Raw genomic sequence first — 24,794 nt, 5'->3', positions numbered from 1 at the left:
TAATTCTTAATTGTGAAGTGTCTTTACTTATGCATAGGTTACTAAAATATTTGTGATCACAAACCCAAATGAAACTCACTCCAAAGATATTTTATATCAGCTTTCAAAAATTATCCTTGACATAAAATGTCTAAAGTAAACTCACAGTGGGTATTAGTTGAAGAAATGCAGATATTTATCTTTTTTCTCTGCCTCCATATCGTCATGCTCTTCCTCCTCGTATTCTTCTCATTCTTGTCATAAGAAAAAACAAAATGAAGTCTTGAAACTCTTCTCACAAAGGCTGGTGGTGGTACTTGCTTAAATGTGGGCGAGATATCTGCCTTGGGTAGGACTGACACCATGTTCTCCAAGCATGTTTGTGGCCCAGAGTCTTCCTGTTCCTTTCAAGACACAAGGACTGGGCTCTTCTTTGGCTCATGCCTCAGCCAAGCTACGTGGTGGAGGATGGCTCAGCCATGCAGGTAGCTGCTGGGTAGCTTGGCTATCATGTGCACATAATCTGCCAACTCTCAGGGTGATCCTGTTCTGTCCAGGACTCCAGACGTACATGTGCATGATATCAATTATGAGTGATCACCATAGCCTCTACTAGTTCTGCTTCAACTGGTTATAGGAAGGTCTGTGGGAAGGTTGATCACAGATAGGAACATGCTCAGTTTTGTTAATGAGTCAGCCATGGCTCAGGGTTCAATGACTGATGCAGCAAGATCTGATTGTTCATGTACACGATTCCAAGAATACTCATCAGGACAAGCTGGTGTGCCAGCCTCTCAGGAAGGGGGTAAGTCTAGAGGGCAGCAGTGGTCTTTTCACAGCAAGGGACGCTCTGTGAAGCACTGAACAGAGTTCTGTAGCGTATCACCCTTGATCCACTTGGATTCACCTCCATTGTGACCACAACCTTCCAAATGTAGAAATGTTGATGCATTATTAACTGAAATCCACATATACTTCTAAGATCACCTCTGCCACTCTCTGGACTTTCCTGCCTTACGTTGCTTGCCATGAGTAAACAACGCTTTCTCCACAGAACCCGTACCTGTATATTTTTGCCTGAGAAGTTTTGTAAAAATGAAATATCTTATGATCTCTATGATTTATCACTGTCAGGGAAGCATGCCGCAGAGAAAGATGATGAAAAAATATACGTATATATATAATATATATATATATTATATATATCTATAATATATATATATATATATATTATATATATATATATATTATATATATATATACTATATATATTTGTATATAATATATATATATATATAGATAGATAGATATATTATATATATTTATTATATATTATATATAATATAGATATATGTATATAATAGATAGATATATACAGGCGGTCCCCGGGTTACGACGGGGGTTCCGTTCTTAAGACGCGTCGTAACCCGAAAATCGTCGTAAGCCGGAACGACGTTCTTGAAAACATGTCCACAGGGAAAATTTCACTACTAATTTGTAATTTTTTCTTAGGGCCGTATCTCTAAAATTATCACTAATTTACTTTTTTCATGTGCAACACTGTGTATTCACAAATTACTGTATATTTTCATTAAAATACAAGAGAGAGAGGAGAGAGGAGAAGAAGGGAGAGAGAAGAGAGGAAACAAATAACTCCTTAGGTTTCAATAGATTGAAATGATGTCTGTAGGCAACTTTTCCCCCTCCCATAAATACATATATTTCTCCAGAGAAGAGAGAAAGAGAGGACTGTGCAATTATGTTTGTCTGTCTATCAATTCTTTTGCTGAGAGCGAGAGAGATAAAAGGAAGAAATAGAAACACCAAATGTATGACAAGTATCTTGTGGAGAGAGAGAGAGAGAGTTGTTTAAAAGAGAGAAATGGAATGATTATTGTATTTAAAATACTCAGATATGAATTTTGTACTTGTATTATTATTGGAAAATATTAATGATAAACTTATTACATACACGTCCATGAAAATGATCTCATCTCAGTAAGAGAGAGAGAGATTACATAAAACCATTAAATTCGTTTGACCATTGTATGGCATTGTTAAGCTTGAGTGTCACTCGAGTTGAGGTGGGGATATTGATACGGAAAAAGACAAAGGGAAGAATTTTCTTTTGAAATTATTTATCGTATTATTACTATTTCTATTATTATTATTATTTTATTATTATTATTATTATTATTATATTATTATTATTATTATTGAAAATATAATAAACACGTGCATCTACCATAAAAATTCTCTCATCTCAGTAAGAAAGAGGAATTATCCTTACAAGTGAAATGGAAAGGTCATTTTCATCTCTAAAATACGACCATTATGAATTTTGTAATTAGTTTTATTATTATTATTATTATTATTATTATTATTATTATTATTATTATTATTAAATTAAATAACTGAAATTATCAATAAACATTTTACATATACCAGTACCATATTTCTTTGGCATTTCGGTAAAAGAGAGAGTGTTTATCTCTCTTTGTTTCTAACGCTTCCAGCGAAAGAGAGGGAGGGCGTTACCACTATGACTCATTATTACCTTGTGTGGCAAAAGAGAGAGAGAGAGAGTTAACCTTAATTAAAAGTGACATGGATAGATTAGTACGTATTGTATTTCTTTAAAATACTATCACATATGAATTTTGTAATTACAGTTATTATTATTATTATTATTATTATTATTTGAAAGTAATAAAACAAATAGTACAAGTACATAAAAAATCTCGAGTCTCAGTAAATGAGAGAAAGAGGAGAGAAGAGAGAGAAGAGAAGAGAGGGGGGGGGGGGGGAAATGTCAGCCAACCACTGATTGCAACACCGCAGCTCTCCCCACAACTCTCCCCAGCTCTTCCCCCTTTTGGCTGTCACAGAACATGATATATATCTGACTGTTTTAGTACCTGGAAAGGTTACAGAAAAGACTGGGATTTCCTTCATTCTTCGATAATTTTTAAATATAGCTAAAATCTTACTAATTCACTATGGGTTTTTTCTTTAATGAATTTATATTATTGCTGATAATGAATATTAATATTTGAAAATAGTAATTATTTATTTTATCATACTAAAAAACATACATCTTTGTAGTATAGAGAGAGAGAGAGAGAGAGAGAGAAAATTTATAGTGATTATTTTCTTGGAAAATACAAAGAGAGAGAGAGAGATAGAGAGAGAGAGAGAGAGAGAGAAACTGTGCTAAACTATAAAGGATTCTTATCATCATAATATGTGTTTTTTAAAAGCATCGTAAACTCAGAGCGTTGGAAGCGTCAGCGTCGTAACCTCGGAACAAGCGTCGTAACCCAGGGCGGATTTTTCAATTAATATTTAAGAAAAAGCGTCGTAACCTCGGAACGTCGTAAGCCGGACCCGTCGTAAACCCGGGGATGGGACTGCCCTATATATATATATATATATATATATATATATATATATCTATCTATATATAAATATATATATATATATATATATATATATATATCTATATATATATATATATATATATATATATGATATATATATAATATAATTTTCTAATATCTATATTTCCAATAAAGTAAATGGTGTAGTTCCATTCTAAAGCAAGAATATCTACATTTGTTCTTTAACTGCAGAGGCCATCTGAATGCAGCAGTCCATTACTAAATACAAAGTTACTGTGCATTTGTGAATTTTGAAAGTCATACCTTAAAATATTACTTGTAAAAGGGGGGGTTATGGAGGAGCTATGGAGTTCCATTTGACAACGTCTGAGAGAGAGAGTGGGGGGGGTTGTAATTGCTGTATGGAAGGAAGTTAACGACTGTATTGGCTGTTAGTGAGTTCTGGCTGGGTTGTCTGCTGGTAGAGATCAGAGTTCTGTGTTTTTAGTGAGTTTTTCGGGCAGTCTTTAGTCAGAAGCTGTGAGAGATAGTAGTGTTAGCAGTCTGGTGAAGGCATTGAGATTTGTTTGAGTTGTGTTTTGTTGATTTGTTTTTGTTTGTTGTTAAGTTGGTGTTGTTTGGTTAGAGTTGTTGTGCCTGTGCTGTTGTCCTTTGTTTGGTGTGATTTATTTCTGACTGTAGTTGGTGGGGGCGTGTTGCCTTTATTTGTGTTGGTGGTTGGTTGTGCAGTGGTCTTTGTTTGTGGTTTATTGTGTTGCTGAGTTTTGTTGTTATGTGTGAGGTTGTGGTTGTGTTCCTTGGTTGTTTGCTGTGTTGTTGAATTGTTGGTTGTAGTCCTTGGTTGTTGTGTTGTTGTGGTTCTTGGTTGTTGTTGTTGGTATCTCTTGACCTCGACCAGTGGACAGCACAGGATAGCCCTGGAATATCTGGAGTTGGTAAGTACATGTGTGTTTTTGTTTTGTTTTTGTATAGGTGTAGGTCAATTGTCCTGCATGTATTTGTTGTGTAAAGAAGAAAGTGTGACTGAGGGTGGATTTTGGCAGCTGGAGTGATTAGGTTAATGTGGGGGGGGGGGGATTTTGCCAGCTTGTTTTTCAGCTTGTGATCCCGCCACATTATTTTTTGGCGCCCGAACAGGGAATGTTGGTACGTAAGCTGCAGGGCAATTGGGGTAGTGAGTTGTATGATTGGTAGAGAAAGTGAGGATGGAAGGGTTGAAAGAGATAGAGAGGCTGAAGGAGGAGCTGAGGTTGGCGAGGGAAGCTAAGGGAAGGTTGGAAGTGGAGAATGAGAGGTTGAGGGTAGAGTGTGAGGAGCTGAAGAGCGAGTTAGAGGAAATGAGAGGAATGCTAAGGAGTGCGAAAGTGGAAATGAAAGAAGAGGGGAAAGGAGCGGAAGAGAGAATGGTTGAGAAAATGGACGAAAAATTCAGGGTAATGATGAATGCAGTGCAAGAGATGATGCAGGAAATGATGAAGGGATTCATGGGAGAGGGAGCTGTAGGAGGTAGGCCCCCATGGCCAGGAGTGGTAAAGGAAGCGAAAGAGCGAGTGGATGAGAGTACGAGTAACGAAGGTGATTTGGTTGTGATAGGTAAGGGAAAGAAGGGAAGACACGGGATAACGATAAACCTGAGGACAAGAATAAGAAAGTGGCTGAGGAAAAGAAGAAGACTAAGGGAAAGGAGGTTAGTAAGGGTGATGGACAGGATGAGACTAGGACAGAATACATTGGGGAAAGGGCTGAGAGTGATTTGGATAGCGGTGAGTGGAAACAGGTAAGTAGAAAGAAGAAGGGTAAGAAGAGCGTAGTTAGGGGTATGGACGTGAGTATGGAAGTGGATTCACTGTATTCGGAAGAGGGAAAGAAAGGTCAGAATGGAAGTAGCGAAAGTTAGAGTGAGAGTGAGCAAGAAGTACGAAAGGCTGTGTATATGAGAGAGGTACCCCGATGTGCACAATACGAGGAATATGGTAGTAGGGACATAGGGGACTTTTTTTAAAGAATATGAGAGGTATTGTGAGGCTAAGTATGGGGATAACAAGAGAGTCTGGGCAAGGGAGTTAGGTAGCTTTTTGATGGGATTTTTGTTGATTATGTATGGGGTAATGATGAGTGTAGGAAATGTGCCGTATGAAAGTGTAAAAGCTAGGATTGTAGAACAGGGAAAGAGGATAAAGAGTAGTGTTAGATATAGGAGAAAGCAAGATTTTGAAGAGGCAAGAATGAATGTTGGGGAGTCGTTGTCAATGTATGTCTGTAGGTTAGAAACATTAGCCAGGAAAAAGTTTGGGGACGAAGGAATAAATGAGTGTAAGGAGTTAGTGCGAAAGTTGTTGGCGACTGTACCAGAGAGTGTATATGAGTTTATAAATCTTAAACGTAAGGAGAAAATGCAATAGACGAATGAAAGGTTAACATGGAACGACATTTTAGAAATAGTAGAGGATTACGAGTTAGATAGGTGTATGAAAGAGAGTAGAAGTGTTAGTGTTAGGACTGAAGTAGCTGAGGTTGTACCAGAGTTTAAAAGCTATCGGGAGGCAGTTTTGGAAGGGCCGAGGCGAATGGCAGAGCGAGTGGTAGATAGGAGTGTTAGGGCAAGTAATGTGAGGGTAGCTAGCCCTAAAAGAGATAGGAGTGCGAGTGTTGGAAGAGTAGGGTCAGTTAGTCGTGAGCGAGGAGATCAGTGTTATAGATGTGGTATGCCTGGACACAGGAAGAACGAATGTCGGTGGGCGTTAGGAGCGTGCTTCGGGTGTGGGCAAACGGGGCATTTAGTGAGCGAGTGCAAGAAAGATAGGGATATTAAATGTTATAGGTGTGGACATGTAGGGCACATAGCTAGTGGATGTCGGGGTACCCATATGAACATAGTTTGCGGCAACTGCGGGAAGAATGGGCATTATGCTAGGATGTGTAAAGAACAGCGTGCGAAATGTGTTGAATGTGGAATGGAAGGTCACGTGGCGAGTGTGTGTAGGCGAAAAAGGATGAATCAGGCTGGGAGTTCGGGAAACTAGGTGTTAAGGAGATTCAGTTGGGTGGGTCCTCTAGTGTGCGGCAGTATGTTCAGGAGAATGAGTTGAGTGAGTGGTTGAGGGTGAATAAATGTGAGCCGAGTGTCAGTGAGCAAATGGGTCTGGAAGATCGGCAGTTAGTATTGGTTGAGTATGGAAGAAAGCGGAAGAGGGTAAGGAAAGGGAATGAAAGGGAGAAACGTGAGCTACATGACAGAGGGGTTAGTGTTAGGGTAAAAATGGTGGATAAGGCATGTAATACAGATGACTTTGAGGGGAGGAATGATACATATAGCGTGTGTGGGTTTGAATTGACAGGGTTTAGTGACGTTTTATCAGGAAGGGAATCAGGTAGTAAGGATGTAGTTGGCAGTATGAATGAGTCTCTTCGGGAGTTTGGCAGGAGTGCAAATGAGGTAAGTGATTTGGTGACAGAGTTACGAGAGATGTTCGGACAAGAGTTAGAAGGGGTAGATGAGATAGTGAATGGGATTTGGGGGGATGGTAGTGAGGGAGATAGTAATGGTAGTCTGACTGGAAGTGATCTGGGAGAAGTTGATGGCAGTGTAACTGAGAGTGTGTATGAGGGCCCTCAAACGAGATCCAGGGGACCTGCATCTGAGCATCCGTGGGTGTTGCGGAAGGCTATTTAGTGTGGGTGTTGTGAGTGAAAGGAGACGTTGTCAAATGTAACAGGGGAGGAAATATGGAGGGGCTATGGAGTTCCATTTGACAACATCTGTGTGTGTGTTGTGTGTGTGTGAGAGAGAGAGAGGGTGTAATTGCTGTATGGAAGGAAGTTAACGACTGTATTGGCTGTTAGTGAGTTCTGGCTGGGTTGTCTGCTGGTAGAGATCAGAGTTCTGTGTTTTTAGTGAGTTTTTCGGGCAGTCTTTAGTCAGAAGCTGTGAGAGATAGTAGTGTTAGCAGTCTGGTGAAGGCATTGAGATTTGTTTGAGTTGTGTTTTGTTGATTTTTGTTTGTTGTTAAGTTGGTGTTGTTTGGTTAGAGTTGTTGTGCCTGTGCTGTTGTCTTTGTTGGTGTGATTTCTGACTGTAGTTGGTGGGGGCGTGTTGCCTTTATTTGTGTTGGTGGTTGGTTGTGCAGTGGTCTTTGTTTGTGGTTTATTGTGTTGCTGAGTTTTGTTGTTATGTGTGAGGTTGTGGTTGTGTTCCTTGGTTGTTTGCTGTGTTGTTGCTAATTGTTTTTGGTTGTAGTCCTTGGTTGTTGTGGGAGGTTTCTTGGTTGTTGTTGTTTTGGTTATCTCTTGACCGTCGAACCAGTGGACAGCACAGGATAGCCCTGGAATATCTGGAGTTGGTAAGTACATGTGTGTTTTTGTTTTGTTTTTGTATAGGTGTAGGTCAATTGTCCTGCATGTATTTGTTGTGTAAAGAAGAAAGTGTGACTGAGGGTGGATTTTGGCAGCTTGTTTTTCAGCTTGTGATCCCGCCACAGGGTTGGGGTAGTTAAAGACAGAAAAGAAAGTCAAAGTATAACTAGGAAGAATGTACAGGTATGGCGCAGGTTCAAATATACAAATTAATAATTTTTAAACTGAATTATAACATACAAATTTGTGATAAAGTACACTGAATTGAACTGAATATAAAATTTAGGCCAATAACCAAGCACTGGAACCTATGAGGTCATTCAGAGTTGAAACGGAAATTGACAGTAAAAGGTTTGAAAAGCGTAACAGAAGGAAAACATCAAAGCAGTTGCACCATGAATCAATAGTTAGTGGAGGATGGAAATAGGATTGAAGGAAAGAATAAGAAATCGGATACAGTAAAAGGAACGAAAGGGGTTGCAGCTAGGGACCGAAGGCGCGGTGCAAAGAACCTTAAGTAATGCCTGCAGTGCACCGTATTGAGGTGCATTAACGGAACTAAACCCCATTAAAACCAGAGAGAAAAAAAAGAAAACTACAGTACTCCTACGTTCTTCTCTATTTCTATCAACATTTTCTTTCTTTATTTCTGTAAAAAAAACACGGATAAGGAGAACATAATGTATACATGTCATCTTGAGACCACTATTCGTTATAGGAGAGGGGGGATGCGGGCAGGGGGAGGTGTGTGGGTTGTGGGCAGAGGAACCAAGCATCTTATTTAAACAAATAGCTTGATTAACACAAAACAGTGATGTAACTACCAATCCCTTTACTTCCCATGCTGTTCGTTCGGAAATACTGTACTCATTTTTTTTTTTCTTCAAACTAGTAATTAAGACTAATACATTTTTTTTTATTTATTTATTTTTTAATCTTGAGGTTTCACGATTTGCATAATGTTGCGAGAACAAAACTTCATCGTACGTCTGGCAGCAGTGTTTCCTCTGGCGAGCGGAGAAAATTAGTCCTAATCCCTTTTGAGAAATGTAGGATCTCGATATCAGTGCTTAATTCCCGTGCTTTAATAACAAAATATTAAAAGCAGTCGAAAACAAGATAAAATAGTCTCGCCCTCATTTATAAAATATCGTAAATGCCCGATTCACTTTACGATCGACGGGGAACGGATCCATTGGGCTTTGCTGATTGCTCACTGGCTCCGTGAAACGCCTGGTGGAAGTGTTACCAGATTTGCAAATATTCTAAGGGACTTTTAATATAATTTTAACCTCGTCTATTTAATACTCAAGTATTTTGAAGTCACACTACTGCTGGATGGATAAGCCAAGGCATCAGAATCCATCAAACAATTCATGTTTTCGCGATCAAACTGTAATAAACATGTTCCAAAATATCTATCACTGCGGCATTGTAATTAAAAAGAGGCCTTTGTGGCATTTACTCAACTTCCGAATTACCCGAAGGAAAAGGAACCCTGCTGACGATTTTTCCACAGGTACATGGCTGTATCACATGCTAACCGGGTGGGTGTTTGCTTGAAAAATAATAAGCATAAAAAATTCTTTAATAATCGTGGAAAATGAGCCAGCGTGTGGTGGGTTGGGTCCATCCTATAATTTTTTTTTTTTTTTTTAAATCTGGGTTTTTACAACAAGATCATGTCTTTATCTTTTCTAACAAAACGCCAGATGTACATCAGTAAGATTTGACGTGATATACAAAACATAAATGCAAAGCTATAGTAAAATCTTAGCGGTATTTCAAAAAGAAGTCTGGCGAGATCTGGTATTGGATGTATGGTAACACCACTCGTGGCCGCCAGCTTTTGGCAGATTTGTTCTCAGTGCTCTTAAGGATAAAAGTGTTAATGTTTAAATTTGTTTCAGCTTTTCAATTTTCCCACATTTGCCGGTTTCAAGGTTACTCTCAATCACTATAAAATAGTCGCCTGGGAAAAGGTTATATAGCAGTTTACTGAGCTGAATCAGTCGTCCTGCTCGACGACGATGCTGGTACTTACGAAGGTCATCCCTATTCTAACTTTGCTCTACAATGGGATACGAGGTAAGATTATACGGACAGGTTTTAGCTTTACTTTTGAAGATTTCTCGTTAAATGTCGTAAGTTTCGCTTTTATTTAATGATTTATTTATTTCATAAACCCGCCTTACTTGAAACCTGTCTTTCAAACAGGATTTCTCATTTATTTATTAAATTCATTTATATCATAAACCCGCCTTACTTGAAACCTGTTTTTCAAACAGGTTGTGAATATAATGGAGGCATGTAGCTAGAGAAATTTTGGGCGAAGTTGTTTACTATACAAGTTTCAAGGGCGTGGTAGAATCGTCGTAATTAGATACGCGAATTAAACATTTAGGAATTCTTTTGAAGGAATTATGCGAATTGTATTTTACAAGTATTCCTTGTGATTCGTGACCGAAGCATTTTATCTTAAAAAGAAAAAGAGTGAATATCTCAATACAGTAGTAGTAGTAGTAGTTCCTGCATCATAACCGTCTGCGTGAGGCGCCTGTAAAGACTATGTGTGTGTGTGTGTGTGTGTGTGTGTGAGAGAGAGAGAGAGAGAGAGAGAGAGAGAGAGAGATTATTTCAAAGTTATTGATGCTGCACAATAAGAGTTTGGCCCTCTTTCGAAATGACAATTCTCACCACAGCACAGTTTTGAGATGGAGTGCTGTTTGTAACATCAAACCAAAAAAGACATTTTAAAAAAATGAGGATTACCCGCTATACGAATCTCTCAGCCGCTGCCCATGGAACTTTCAGCCACGGCTCGGTAGTGGCTCTCGTTGTTTGCACCTATAGCGATGTCGGAGCACAAAACGATTCATGGCTGGGCCTTTAACTCTTACAATCGAGTATAAAATCCTACGTGAGGCTTAGAGGGCTGCAAATCAGTAGGATTTTAAGACCTGAGGGCGGAAAGGAAAAGTACGGGACGCTCAGAAAGAAACAGGTTGCTTTTGTTAATAATGGCTGGCTTTTGCTAAAGAGTAGAATGCACGAAAGGGTTGATTGTGAAAAACGAGTAATACAGTTCCAGATTCACGGGTATAATATATATATATATATATATAGATATATATATATATATATATATATATGAATAAATTATCACATCACCGTGATTCATTATAGATCATCGAGCTACAAAATGTCCTTTAATATCTAATTCGCTCTACCTCGGATTGATATATTTTCTATATGTACCGAAGGGGGGAATTTTTAGTTGATAAATAATTTTCGTCCCCTCATGGGATCGAACCATCATCCACGAAATCAGGAACGGCCAGTGACGTGTAATCCAGTCAAAGTTATGCATATATATATATGAATAACTTGATGTCACGAAAGTATATATAAAACGTGATGCTATGTATAATTAAAGGTTTTTGCCACGAAGGAAAAATGAAAAGCGAGATAGCCAAGCACTTTCGGCCTAGTGCGACCCTTTACTCAGGCCTGAGTAAAGGGTCGCACTAGACCGAAAGTGCTTGGCTATCTCGCTTTTCATTTTTCCTTCGTGGCAAAAACATTTATATATACTATATATATATATATATATATATATATATATATATATATATATATAACTTTGAGGAAGGTAAGATGGAAGAAAGAGAATACGATTGGAGGTACAGTAAAAAGGAATGCAAGGGATTGCAGCTTGCAAAGAACCGTTTCTTAAGGGGGTATATGTATATATATTGTGTGTTTACTGGTGCTAAATCGCTATGCCTTATTTATCCACTAACAGAATTATCTGTCCTCAGGAGCAAACGGCTGCCAGGGCAAGACCTTCGGCTCCGACAGCTTCGTCTGCGTCTGCAGCACCGAATACTGCGATGACTTCCCTGAGGTAATCTGAGCTCTCATTACTATTGCTATTCCCCCCTCCCCCTCCATCCGGCACCCTGGGGGGGAGGAGCAGTCCGCCAGTGCATTTCGTGCGCTCAGTGGCTGGATCTAGAAATCTTTCATATGGTGGGCACATAGGACATATATATATATATATATATATATATATATATATATATATATATATATATATAATATGTAAACATACGGTACATATGTAGCAATATTTACATATGTATGCATACGTCTATATATAGCACTATACTCTGTTTTTTTTTTCATCTGTCCATCCGCCAGTGGTGTTTTTGTATGTACACTGCGTCCCGGGCTTGAAATAGTTACGCTGTGTAAGTTTTTAGGTAAATAAAGGATATCTGGTTGTACATTTGCAACTGAAAGTGTTTTAATAATTTAACTGTATGCGAATTACACGTTAATATTCGAAATAGGATATTGTTTATTATTGTCGAATGTAAGCTGCCTTTTCGGGGCGTGGCGATGGAACAGCCAGACGCAAATTCCATTCATCAGATGCTAAACCAAGTTACGTCATATCGTATCTGGCTGAAACGCACTTTTATTTATAAAAATTAACAGTACATACTGATATACTTACGTATAATGAAGTAATACGTTGACATCTTGCCGTAGTGAACAGCGAGAGAAGCAATTTTCCCGCCACTGCGTCTGGCTGTTCCATTCGCCACCCCGAAAAGGGAGCTTACATTCAACAATAATAACAATAACCTATTTCGAATAATAATGGTGTAATTCGCATACAGTAAATTATTAAAAACACTTTTCAGTTGCAAATGTACACCCAGTATCCTTTTATTTACCTAAAACTTACACGTAGCGTAACTATTTAAAGCCCGGGACGCAGTGTTACCATACAAAAACCCCACAGCCGGATGGACAGATGAAAAAATACAGAGTATAGTTGTTGTTGTGGTATAGCTGTTGTTGTGGAAATAATCATTATATAACTAGGCTAATTTTTGCTCCTAATGATGATTTATTGAAACAAAGTAATGTTCTGTTATTCATATCATTGGGGGGGAGGGGCATGCGACTAGGTGGGAGCCTCCCACCTCTTAAATCCGCCACTGTTCATGCAGTACACTGCAAGCATTGCTTGGGGTTCTTTGCAGCTTGCCTTCCTTAAGCTCCTAGCGGCAACCCCTTACATGCCTTTTACTGTATCTCCTTTCATATTCTCTTTCTTCCATCTTACTTTCGTCCTGTTACACCTTTCAAACCTTCCTACTCTCAAGTTTCCCTTTCAGCGCTGAATGACCTCATAGGTCCAAGCGCTTGGCCAAATTTCTATACCCCCATTCCATTGTTGCTATTCATATGGGACTAGACCAGACACCCCATTAGCCTACCACAAAAGTGAGCGTCTGTGGTCTGCATTATGTAGAAAAATCCGAGGTTTAAGATAATTATTTATAAAAGCAGGAAATAAATACTATTAAAAATATATGTAAAAAATCAAACCAAAAGAATTGCAGGGACACGTGGTCCTTTAAAGAAACATTACAGCTTTTATCATCGATATGGTCTTTTTATAATTTGAACGTGAAAAAATTTTCGACTATAAATAAACAATTACGAACACGAGTACGTGAGAGTGCAAGTATTGCATTTATCTAAGCACTCCTTTGCAGCTATCCACTGCACCTTTCTCACACTGATAATGCAAGCAATTGCTTTTTCTTTTCTGTGGGAAAATGTCCATCTTTTCGTATACATCTGTGTATTATCAATCCACACCCACACTCACACTGATTTTCTCTCTCACACGCACATACATATATTTTATTATGTGAGTGGTTGTATATACACCACAAGAGCAGTTTCTAAGTCATTCAGAATCGAAATGATTTTGCAAGCAAAAATTACACAAATGTCCTTCACTTCCTACTTATAATATTAGCGCCCCCACCCCCCCAGGTGATCGTAGAGGAAGGCCACTTCAAGCATATCTACTCCTCTAAACTTGTCGACAGATTTAACGTTTCTGAAGGTCCAATAAGTGATGCACCTTTGCCAGGTAAATATTTTACACTTTTTTTTTTTTTTTGTTATTTCAATATCCACTTTTGTAAAAACGATGATGAAATATGGGACATTTCGTTGATTCCTTTAGAGGGATTCTAAATTCCCTTTCTCTTGATCCACTGCACTATTTCACCGTTACCATCACATAAAAGATCACTATCACGTAATGGTGAGATTCACTGGACGCTCCTGAATTTCTTTCAGCCACAGAGATCGTAAAATTTAATTCTGCTCGTGGTTGAAGTTCTCAGTAACGTAAAATCCCTAACTTTGAATTAACAAATCCTTTGGATTTCGTGCTGAGACTTTAGAATATTGGTTTGCTCTGCACACGTTACAGAGCAACTCCCCGCCAACCGCCACCCCGCCCCGCCCGAACCCCCACCCCAAGTCCTACTGCGCCTATGGTTCAGAAAAGGTTCACTTTTCATTTTGCTATTGATATAATTAAACGGAAGTTTTATTCAACCACTTGGTAGTTAAACTGTACAATCCCCCCCCTTCCCCCCTCCCCCTTCCCCCCAGCCCCCTCCCACCAACAAGGAGTCAGGCTTCACATTATGGCCAACCATCTAATTCTGGATCATGGTTCTCCCTTCCATTTTATTCACGATATGGCTGAATGAAATGTTTCCAGTTAGGCCTAAATTGCCTACGGTATAAACCAGTTTCCAATTCTGATTTCAGATCACAGCTCTGGGGAAAGATCGTCTTCCCGTTGACAATGTTTTGCAGATTTCTCTTGTTAGGTGGTCGTATACGACCACATAGTTTAACAGAAATTTTATCTATTGTAAACAGAAAATAACTGTGAACCTCGGGGTAATCATGAATGGAATGTTTTCAGCTAGGCCCATAATAGCCTACGGTAAACCAATTTCTCTCGATAGGTGGTCAACTGTTCAAGACCGTATAGTTTAACGGAAATATTATTTATTAAAAAAAAAACTGTGATCCTCAGAGCACACTGTCATCACCATTAACCTGACGGAGACCCACCAGACGATGCTGGGATTCGGTGGCGCCTTCACCGACGCCACGGGAATCAACATCGCCTCCCTTTCGATGGCCATGCAAGAGAAACTCCTGAGGTCAGCATTTTTTTGGGGGATCATTTTTGTCAAATTTACTTTACTCGGGTTGTCAGTGATATGACCGTTCTTGTTGGGGTGCCAGTTTGTGGTTTATGATACAGATTCACTAGGGGGGGGGGGGGGAGGGGGGGGGGGGGGGGGCGGGTTTCCAAGTGGACCTTTATTAGTCTATATCGATTATGATGCTCTTAACGGTTGCATTAGTAGCAATTATGTAGTTCAGAAAGCCGTCAAAAACACCGGAAATGATTTAGACGACAAAGGGGAAGCAATAAAAAATAAATAAATATTTAATTTCCATTCATCGCCAGGTCCTACTTCTCCACCTCGGGCCTCGAGTACAACATCGGCCGGATTCCTATAGGAGGCTGCGACTTCTCCACACATCCTTATTCCTACGACGACGTCGAGGACGACATCTTGCTCGAGCACTTCGCCTTGGCTCCGGAAGACCACTTATACAAGGTTGGTCTTCGTTAGAGTTTTTTTGAAGTAGGCGAATGCATGCATCACGACTGTGTATATGCTGTCAGTGTCTATTGTATAGACATCTTATTTTAATGCTTCTGAGATAAAATTCGACATTTTTAAATTGTCATAAATAAATTAATTAGTTCCCCGTCTCTTACTTTATCGGCACCTGTAAGATGTGGCATTTCTATAAGCATACGGTCTTTTTTTTAAAATTCTTTCTCAATTTCAAAAGGCAATTTGGATGCTTTTCTCTTCGTTATCTTTCATCTAAGCTAAGTTATATTAGTTCACCCTGTTGCCGAATCCATCTGCTTTCAAATAAAGGACCCCCAAGTTCTTTCAGGGGGAGACTTCCGTCTTTCGTCGTACCAACTGACCAATTTCTTAATTAAAATAATCATTTCGCGCTTCAAATTAGAATTCAAACTCTGTCAGAATTCAGAGTTTGAATCCGTTTTCTTTGTACCATTTTCTTTCTCCCGTTTTCTCCAGCTGCCTTACATCAAGTGGGCCATGAGTTTGACGGAGCGTCCGCTGCTCTTCTTCGGGTCACCCTGGTCACCCCCCTCCTGGATGAAGGAGAGTGGGGTGTTCAACGGCACCGGAGGAATCAAGAGGGAGATGTGGCAGGGCTACGCCGACTACATCGTCAAGTGAGTAGGGGAGAGAGGGGTCTCCTTTTGACTAAGATGCAAAGGCGTCGGTTTAATGATGTTTTACGACTCGAGTTTAAGCTATTTCATGGGACTGACGCTTGAAACTTAGCTTCCGCTTCAGTTGACGTGTGAAACATATGAAAAGTAGAGAGCGAAAGATACGATTAAGTCACTGATGAGTCTACGAGTTGATAAGTATTCGTGTATAGAAATAATTCTGTTATAAATATGAAGGGACTTGTATTTAATGCTTTACAGTAAGTGCATCCACAAAATGGAAGGAAACCATTTAGTAAAAGGTTGCGTGAAATAATAGACTGATGAAGCTCTGGAAAAACGAATAGCTTCCAGTAATTCTATGAAACCCAGGGGATGCATGAGCCTTCTGTGGACTTGTGTCTCATAATATCGCTCCTTTTTCGTCTTTTTCAACCCTGCTACACTTACCAGGTGCCCTGTAAGCTGTCTCCATTCGGGTTTCATCTAGTCTCTTATGTCCCAGGCCTTTAAAGTAGTAACATTGCACTAGCTTTTGATTAAACGTATTCTGTGGTTTGCTCGAGTTCATCAGTACTAAGACGTTATGTGCAAGTACTTAAGCATTATAGAAAAAATTATAAGTACTACTAAGTTCTGAAATGTTCAATTGTAAGTACCAAACTGACGTATCGTTTCTAAATGATAGAACACCACTTACAAGCGCTAAAACACTTCCGAAACCTATTACAACCTCCCTTACAACATCCCTTCAAAGTGCCAAACCGTCAATGACAGTATCCTCCGACCATTTCATTAGGTTCGTCGAATCCTACGAGGCGCAGGGCGTCCCCCTGTGGGGCCTGACGCCGCAGAACGAACCTGTGATGTGGGGCAAGGACTGGCTCTTCAACGCCTGTGAATGGAACGCGACAGATATGCGAGACTGGATCAAGACCTCGCTGGGTCCCACCCTGGAAGCCGCTGGAATGAGGAGGCTGAAACTCATGGTGCTGGATCACAACAGGGACGCTCTGCCTTGGTTTCCCGATACCGTGAGTTTTGTCTCGTCTTCTGCTTCGATTCACTGACCTCGTTTTGCTGAATTGAATGATGGCTACGTCCAGTTGTCATAGCTGGAATTTTATTTCAGTGTTCACTCCCATTACTGTTGGTCCTTTCTGGTGAACACCATATACTTTCGAAGCTTAAATTTCAAGTCAATGGCCCCCTGTGGGTCTGTTTTACATGAATAGGGGTCAACTTCTGAATAATAATAATAATAATAATAATAATAATAATAATAATAATAATACAGTACAAAAATGGCATATATACTTACATATATGTATGTATGTATATGTCTATATATCAGCAATGAAAAAAAATGTCACATCCACCATTGCAATACAACATAAAAGATAATAATGCTATGCAAACCTCACTTCTTATCTCAGTAAAAAGAAAAAACTCTCTAACCTATTTATTAAAGTAATACTAATAACGTCATTATACATCTCTCTCTCTCTCTCTCTCTCTCTCTCTCTCTCTCTCTCTCTCTCTCCTCTCTCTCTCTCTCTCTCTCTCTCTCTCTCTCTCTCTCTCTCTCTCTCTCTTGCTAGGTTTGAAAAATTCAATCAGCACCCTTTTAGTAAGAGATCTATATGCCATTCAGGACCAAGAATGTAAACTAATATTCGTCTGAAAGACTTGCAAGAAAAATTCACATTGTTTTATATATATATATACTATATATTATATATATATATATATATATATATATAAATTTAGTTCGAACATATTCTTATAGTTCCAGTTCATTTTTCCACACCTGGATGGCCTCATGCCCCTTCATTTCCAGATTCCTGGATGACCCCGACCTTCATAAAGGCAAATCTGGGAGACCTAACCCCCCTGATTTTTCCAGATCCTGGATGACCCCTACCCCTTCATTTCCAGATTCTGGATGACATTCCCCAAAAGGCCAAATTCCTGGAGCCCCTAACCCGCCCTGATTTTTCCCAGAAATCCTGGATGACCCTAACCCCTGATTTTTCCAGATCCGGTGATTTCCAGATTCTGGTCCCCATTCAAATCCTGGATGACCCCTAACCGCCCTGATTTTCCCAGATCCTGGATGACCCCTACCCCTTCATAGACCCCACCTGAAATGACCCCTACCGCCCTGATTTTCCATCCTGGATGACCCCTACCCCTTCATTTTCTTGACCACGGATGACCCCACACCTTTGCAATGTAGATCTTAGATGACCTCAGTTTTATTTCCCAGATTCTGGATGACCCCGACGCGTACCAATACGTGGATGGGATTGCCATCCACTGGTACGAAGACTACCATTTACCTCCAGACGGACTCGACCTCATCCACGACCACTACCCGGAGAAGTTCATCCTGTACACCGAAGCTTGCAGAGGTGAGTGTCGGCGATCGACATCAGTCACCAGTGATTTATGTTGTCATTCGCCCCGTTGCTATAGTAGATTCACATCAACCGTGCATCTGATGTCTAAGCCCGTCCCTTACGACGCTCCTGATTTGCTATTGATAAGCCAATTACACGGCTAGAAACTCCTCAGTCTCTCTCGAGAGTTCACATAGACAGGATGTATGTTCCATCTCTCTTGAAAGACGTATACCTCAGGAGAGGTGGAACATAGATCCTACCCATGTGAACTCTCGAGAGAGACTGAAGAGAGTTTCCAGCCCTGTGACTGGCTTATCAACAGCCAATCAGGAGCGTCGCAAGGGACTGGCCTAGACATCAAATGCACGGTGGATGTGAATCTACTATAGTAAAATCACCTCATTCATCAGTGAAGTACAAATCACCGTTGATGGATGAATAATGTAAATCACCATAGCATCTCAATCCGTTTCCTTGTTTGCGAAGTAAATTCCTTCATCATTTTGAACTGTTCAGCTGAATAATTATACTTCAACGAGTTCAGAAAAAGGGGTGTCGACCAAAACATCCGCGAGAATTGAAATGGTAAATACGGCTTAGGATTAAAAAAGGTAAAGGTTATATAATTTAACTCCTTTTTTTTCCAGAGGATGTCGTCATTGGTTCTTGGGAGGAGGCTGAGAACTACGCTCACAATATAATTGAGGTAAATAACAATGTTTCTCTTTATGAATATATATGTGTATTCTTTATACCATAAGACATTATTCCCATGAATGGGGAGGGGAGGGGAGGGGGGTGTTCCAGAAGTTGTCTGCCCTTCCAGTTTCCAGCATGTCCCCTTTGGGATGAGGTTGCTGGCCCCACGCCCTGCACCTGCGATGTTCATCTTCCCCTGTTTATTCCCCCCCCATTCTACATTCACGAACAAACTCATTTTAAGTTAGGCGGATCCACCATTGCATCCATCAAGCAACTACCAATAAAACCAGATTCAGTTAAAGAAATAATATGTCATCTGAATTAGTTCCGCATCTGGATTTTTAAAAAAATAATCGCTCGACCGTAAAGAAACTTCAAAACTCATTTCTTTCAACGATTCGTCCTCTGGTCTAATTCCAGGACATCAACCACTGGTCGACCGGCTGGGTCGACTGGAACATGGCTCTGGATATGGAGGGTGGCCCTAATTGGGCGAAAAATTTCGTCAATTCCCCCATCATGGTCGATAAGGTAGGTCACATACACCTGCGTCTCCCTGAGATGTACTGATGTGCGTTTTCTGATATCAATGTACTGCTTTCCATTCTGGTGAATCCAGATTGAATCGAATTGAGTATAGAATTTAGGCCAAAAGGTCATTCAGCGCTGAAATAGAAACTGACAGTAAAAGGATCAAGAAGTGTAACAGGAGGAAAACCTCAAAGCAGTTGCACTATGAATCAACAGTTAGGATGGAAAGTCAGATGGAAGGAAGAGAATATGAAAGGAGGTACAGTAGAAGAATGAGAGGGGTTGCAGCTAGGGGCCGAAGGCACGCTGTAAAGGACTTTAATTAATGCCTACAGTGCACCGCATGAGGTGCACTGACGGCACTACCCCTCCTAAGGGGACTCTGAGGGAAGAACTTTCAACCCTCACAACTTGGCCCCTTAAAGCCAATCGTACCCCAAAGTTCACTTTGCTATTCACTCAATCATGGGAGGAGTTGCAAAAAACTATATTGTGAACAAACTCCTAAGTTTGATGTAACTAGCCTCGCAGAAGTTATTTCCCTTACATGATGGTAGCCAAGAAAGGGTCGATTGTGTAAGAATAAGGTTTCAAACTTTACATAACCTGCTCTTGAAAGGCCTTAATTCGCCTCTACTGCACCAACATATTGTCCATGCTTCGACTTCCATTTATCTAATGATTCCTAAGTGCATCATCTAAGCTTCACTACGACCCCTAATTCTCATCTCCACTTTAAAAACGAGAACCACATCGTACTACAGCTCTCAAAACTTTCCAGGACGTGGACGTCTTCTACAAGCAGCCCCTGTTCTACGCGATGGGTCACGTCGCCAAGTTCGTCACGACCGGGGACGTCCGGGTGTCCTTCGCCATCGCTCCTGCGACTACTACTCACGAGGAGGAGGTGAAGGTGGGGTACGACAACCTCGAGATGACGGCCATCCTCAAAGAAAACGGACAGGTGGTTGTGGTCGTCATGAACACGTAAGTTCTCGTTTTCTTTGCGTTTAGCAGATAATCATCTTCTAAGAAAAGAGACCATAAATAAGATGTGGAAAAAAGAAGAAAAAAGAATTGAAGAGCTTAACAATTAATAGCTCTTACGATTAAGAGGCGCCGTTGTAAAGGCATTGCCTCGACCCATAACCAACCAACCAACTTACTGTTGGGTGCGACAAGAATCTCTCTTTGTATCGGCAATCTAAAATAAATAATTACGTAGCATTCATTTCTGCAAATATTTAATTAGTTTCATATGTAAGACATTAGACAGTTACAACATGAACTGGATTGCACAAGGCCAAACGTCCTCATTTCTTCGTCATCTCTTTCAGACGCGATGAAGAGCACAGCATCTCCATTGTGGACACCCAGGGATCAGTCATTAACCTGGATCTCGAGCCTCGATCTCTCAACACAATCCTGTATGATTCCCTGGCTAAATAAATTGCTACAAGGGGCAGTGATTCTTCGTTATCCTTAATCGTACTAAACTCTTTTATAGGCTGCTGTTCTTTCTAGCTGTACTCGACAAACCAACACTTCACGCATGTATACATCAAAGTCAGTTAGCCATGGATATTCTTTCTTTGTAAAGAGAAGCCACATAAATTCTAAAATTAATACGGAACTGGAGAAGTTAAGCATTCAAATGGGCGCCTCAAATGGGCTGCAAGACCTGTTGTACTTTGTCATATTGGTGGAGAGAGTTACGCGGAGGAGGGGCGTAATAGGGTGATGTGTTCACGACCCCGGACAGTAAAATGAATAATATTCATAAAAAAAAAAATTATAGAGCTACAGGAGAGATTTTGTGCTTAAAAGAAAGCTTAACTAATTCCCCATCTATGTTATGAGTTTCCATATCTGTAGATATCATAGTATTGGTTTTACAGCCGTTTTTAAAATCCAGAATTCTCTGTCCGGGTCGAGACCGCGTGTTCACGACCCGGACGGGGTTTGGTCTCAACCCGGACGGATGTTTTGGTCCACCAAAAACACACTTACACCAATGTTTTATATTGTTTTAACTAAGAACATCCAGAACATGACACTGAAAGGTGGAATAAAACAATGGTAGCAAAATCTCAATTAATAAAAAATATGGTAGCAAAATCTCAATTGTAATAAAAAAATATAAATGTATAAAAACTATAAAAACTAATGACTAAACTAATTACTAAACTAATGCATATTAAAGCCCCATCAAGGGAGGGAGGACCTTGATGAGCTTTGCTTGTCGTGGGTGGTCCCCGTGCTGACTGTAAGGACCCAACACCCTGCTGCGGTCGACACTGTCGACATCCCGATGGCTGGGAAGTGGAAGGTGTCTTCAGCAAGGGCGACTTGATCCTCAAGAAGTCCAACTCCAGCGCCGTCTGTCTCCAGGGAAATGACCTTGCCCACAAAGTGGACAAGGTCCTCAGACCTCTTCTTCTGGAAGACAAGCTGCACCAGGACAAAGTCACCCACCTGGGGGAAAAAAAAGAAAAAAAAAGAATTAATAATGGAATGGAATGAATAATAAGGAATTTGGCTTTAAAAAAATGAAAAAAAGAATTAATATGGAATGAATGAATAAGGAATTTGGCTTTAAAACCAAGCACTGGGGAATCAAAGGCCATTCAGCTAGGCTACTAAATTTGACAATTAAATAGAAATTTTCTTTTAGACTTGCTTATGCAATAGATGAACATAATCTAGGCTAGGATAGGCTACAAATTTTGAAATATTAAAAAAAAGTCCCTCACCTCTGGCTCCTTCTGGACGAAAGGATAGGAGGCAGCATCATGCTCAAGGTCTTCTGCGAACTCATCTGAATATTCAGATGAGTCGTCCACACAGTGCAGGATTGTCGGCAGCCTCCTCATCACTGCTGCTCGCCTCAACTGCCTCAGACCTCCTCCTCTTTGCTGCCTGTCGTGCTCCTGCTCTCTCCTTCTTCTCAACCTCCGCTTCTTCTCCTCTCTGACTGCTTTCTTCTCTCCTTCTCCCGCCAGCTGGCCAAGAGCCTCCTCATCCTCAGTCAGGATGCAGGCGCGGATCTTCTTGCGCCCTCTGGCAGGAGGGCGGGGAGGAGCCTTCGGGTAGGGCTGCACAGCTTCGGGAGTGATGTCAAGGTTTGAAGGAGATGAAGGTGTTGGAGTTGGAGTCCGCCGAGGTTGGGGTGCTGCTTCAGGAGTGCTAGCCGCTGAAGCAGAGAAGGCTGGTGACATCCTACCTATTCCAGATGGTCCAGGCTGAGGTTGGTCAGGCTCCGATGAACATGGTGTCAAGGGTGCGGCAAGAGTTTGTGGCAAATGATCATCATCATCATCAGGAGGGGGCCTGCTCTGTGACTTCTGCCCCAAGAAAACGCATCATCTGAAAGATGTTGCGGTTGACGGGAAAGATGCCAGTAGCGCGAAACCCATTGGTGATGTTGGTGACATTACAAACCTTGTCCCAGGCCTTGCACGCCATCTCTGGCAACATATGTTCCGTAATGGGCACGTGAGGGTTTGAGAGCTTGAAATCGTCCTGAATTGATCGCAGGACAGACTTGAAGGGGCCAAAGACACTTACATCTAATGGCTGGAGTTTGGCTGTAGTATGAGGTGGCAGCGTGACAATTACGATGCCATGCTGTATCGCATACTCAACTGCATGAATGCTCATGTGACACTCGGCATTGTCCATTATCAGCAGTTATCTTATTCTCCACTGAAGAATAAAAGACACCTTATGGAGATGCTCGAGTGTCTGCACGAAACGCTCATGGTCCATCCAACCAACCGTTAGCCTGCAAGAGCACTGTGGTTCCAGGAGTAGTCCCTCTCTGAAAATCAGCATTCATCTTCTTTCGTGCGATGATAAACACTGGAGGGAAAACCATGCCCTGCAGCATTAACACCCCACGAAGTTCATATTGATTGCCTCTCTCCGCCGAGCAACCTGCGAGCAACAGGACGACCTCTCTCGCAAACAACCTTACATGGCTTCATCACAGTGGACAAGCCACTCTCATCCAAGTTGAAGATTCTGGTGGCATGAAACTGTTTCGCTCGACAGCTTCCACGTAAGCCTTGAAGAAGACTTCAACGTTTACGCGGTTGAAAGCTATCGCGCGCGAAAGTGACATGCCCTCCGGAGCCATAAATTAAAATTACAATTTAAGAGGGCTTAGATTTATTCAAGCTTAACCCCAAGAGTCGAAGGTTTCACTCCCAAAAAGGTTGCTAGCAGTGCGGATATCTAAACAGCTGTCTCAACTCGGTGATTAAAGGCCTTCTCCAAGTTGGTCCAGTCCGTGGTTAGGATGTTCTTGGCTGGTAGTTGCGAGGCATGGCTGCGAGGCACGAAGGATCTGAAAGAGATAAATGGCATTGAGACATAATGAATTGGCCTAGGTTAAATATTCAATTTGGAAGACTAAACACTATTGGGGGGCACATATTGATACTAAAAAAAATTAGTTTGCACAAAAAAAATAGCTCAAAACTGACTCTATCTTTGACTTTGGCAATCACCCATATTTAATTATTTTAAACCATCAGTAATTTTATAAGAGTTAATAGTATAGTATTAATATTTTGGTGTAAAATGAGTGATTGACAGAGTCATTTAAAAAAAAAAAAATAAAATCCTTCTTATACCTCCGTGTTCTCGACCCGGACAAACCAGTTCCGAGTCGAGAACACGGACCTGCATTTTAAAAAATTTCTTAAAAATTAAAATTGGCCTAGGTTAAATATTTCAATTTGGAAGACTAACACTATTGGGGGGGGGGCACATATTAATTCTAAAAAAAAAAAAAAAATTAGTTTTTGCAAAAAAAAAAAATAGCTCAAAACTGACTCTATCTTTGACTTTGGCAATCACCCATATTTAATTATTTTAAACCATCAATAATTTTATAAGAGTTAATATATAGTATTAATATTGGTTTTAGGTTAAAATGCGAGTGATTGACAGAGTCATTTAAAAAAACAAAAAAAAAAAAAATAAAATCCTTCTTATACCGTCCGTGTTCTCGGACTCGGACAACACGTGCACACTGTCCGAGTTGGGACCACGCACATAATTTTTTTTTAAAAATTCGTAAAAAATATAAACAATTGGCCTAGGTTAAATATTTCAATTTGGAGAAGTAAACACTAATGGGGGGCACATATTAATGCTAAAAATAATTCACTTCCATCAATAAAACACTTCGAAAAATCACTCGATATTTAGCCGTGGCAAACACCC

General features: G+C 40.4%; 1 protein-coding gene across 1 annotated transcript; it reads left to right on the top strand.

Annotated features, from left to right (window-relative positions):
- The first annotated feature begins 9,650 nt into the window (after window positions 1-9,650).
- LOC135205395 (putative glucosylceramidase 3) lies at window positions 9,651-21,027 on the top strand. Its single transcript, XM_064235890.1, has 12 exons — window positions 9,651-9,821; window positions 11,555-11,640; window positions 13,596-13,695; window positions 14,665-14,794; window positions 15,109-15,262; window positions 15,764-15,924; window positions 16,724-16,958; window positions 18,194-18,338; window positions 18,977-19,035; window positions 19,452-19,562; window positions 20,344-20,549; window positions 20,900-21,027. The coding sequence occupies exons 1-12, from the start codon at window positions 9,764-9,766 to the stop codon at window positions 21,009-21,011; spliced, it is 1,557 nt and encodes a 518-aa protein (XP_064091960.1). The 5' UTR covers window positions 9,651-9,763; the 3' UTR covers window positions 21,012-21,027.
- The last annotated feature ends 3,767 nt before the right edge of the window (window positions 21,028-24,794 follow it).

This window comes from Macrobrachium nipponense, chromosome 24 (assembly GCF_015104395.2).
Source record: "Macrobrachium nipponense isolate FS-2020 chromosome 24, ASM1510439v2, whole genome shotgun sequence".
NCBI lineage: Eukaryota > Metazoa > Arthropoda > Malacostraca > Decapoda > Palaemonidae > Macrobrachium > Macrobrachium nipponense.
This window is presented reverse-complemented; position numbering and strand designations above follow the sequence as displayed.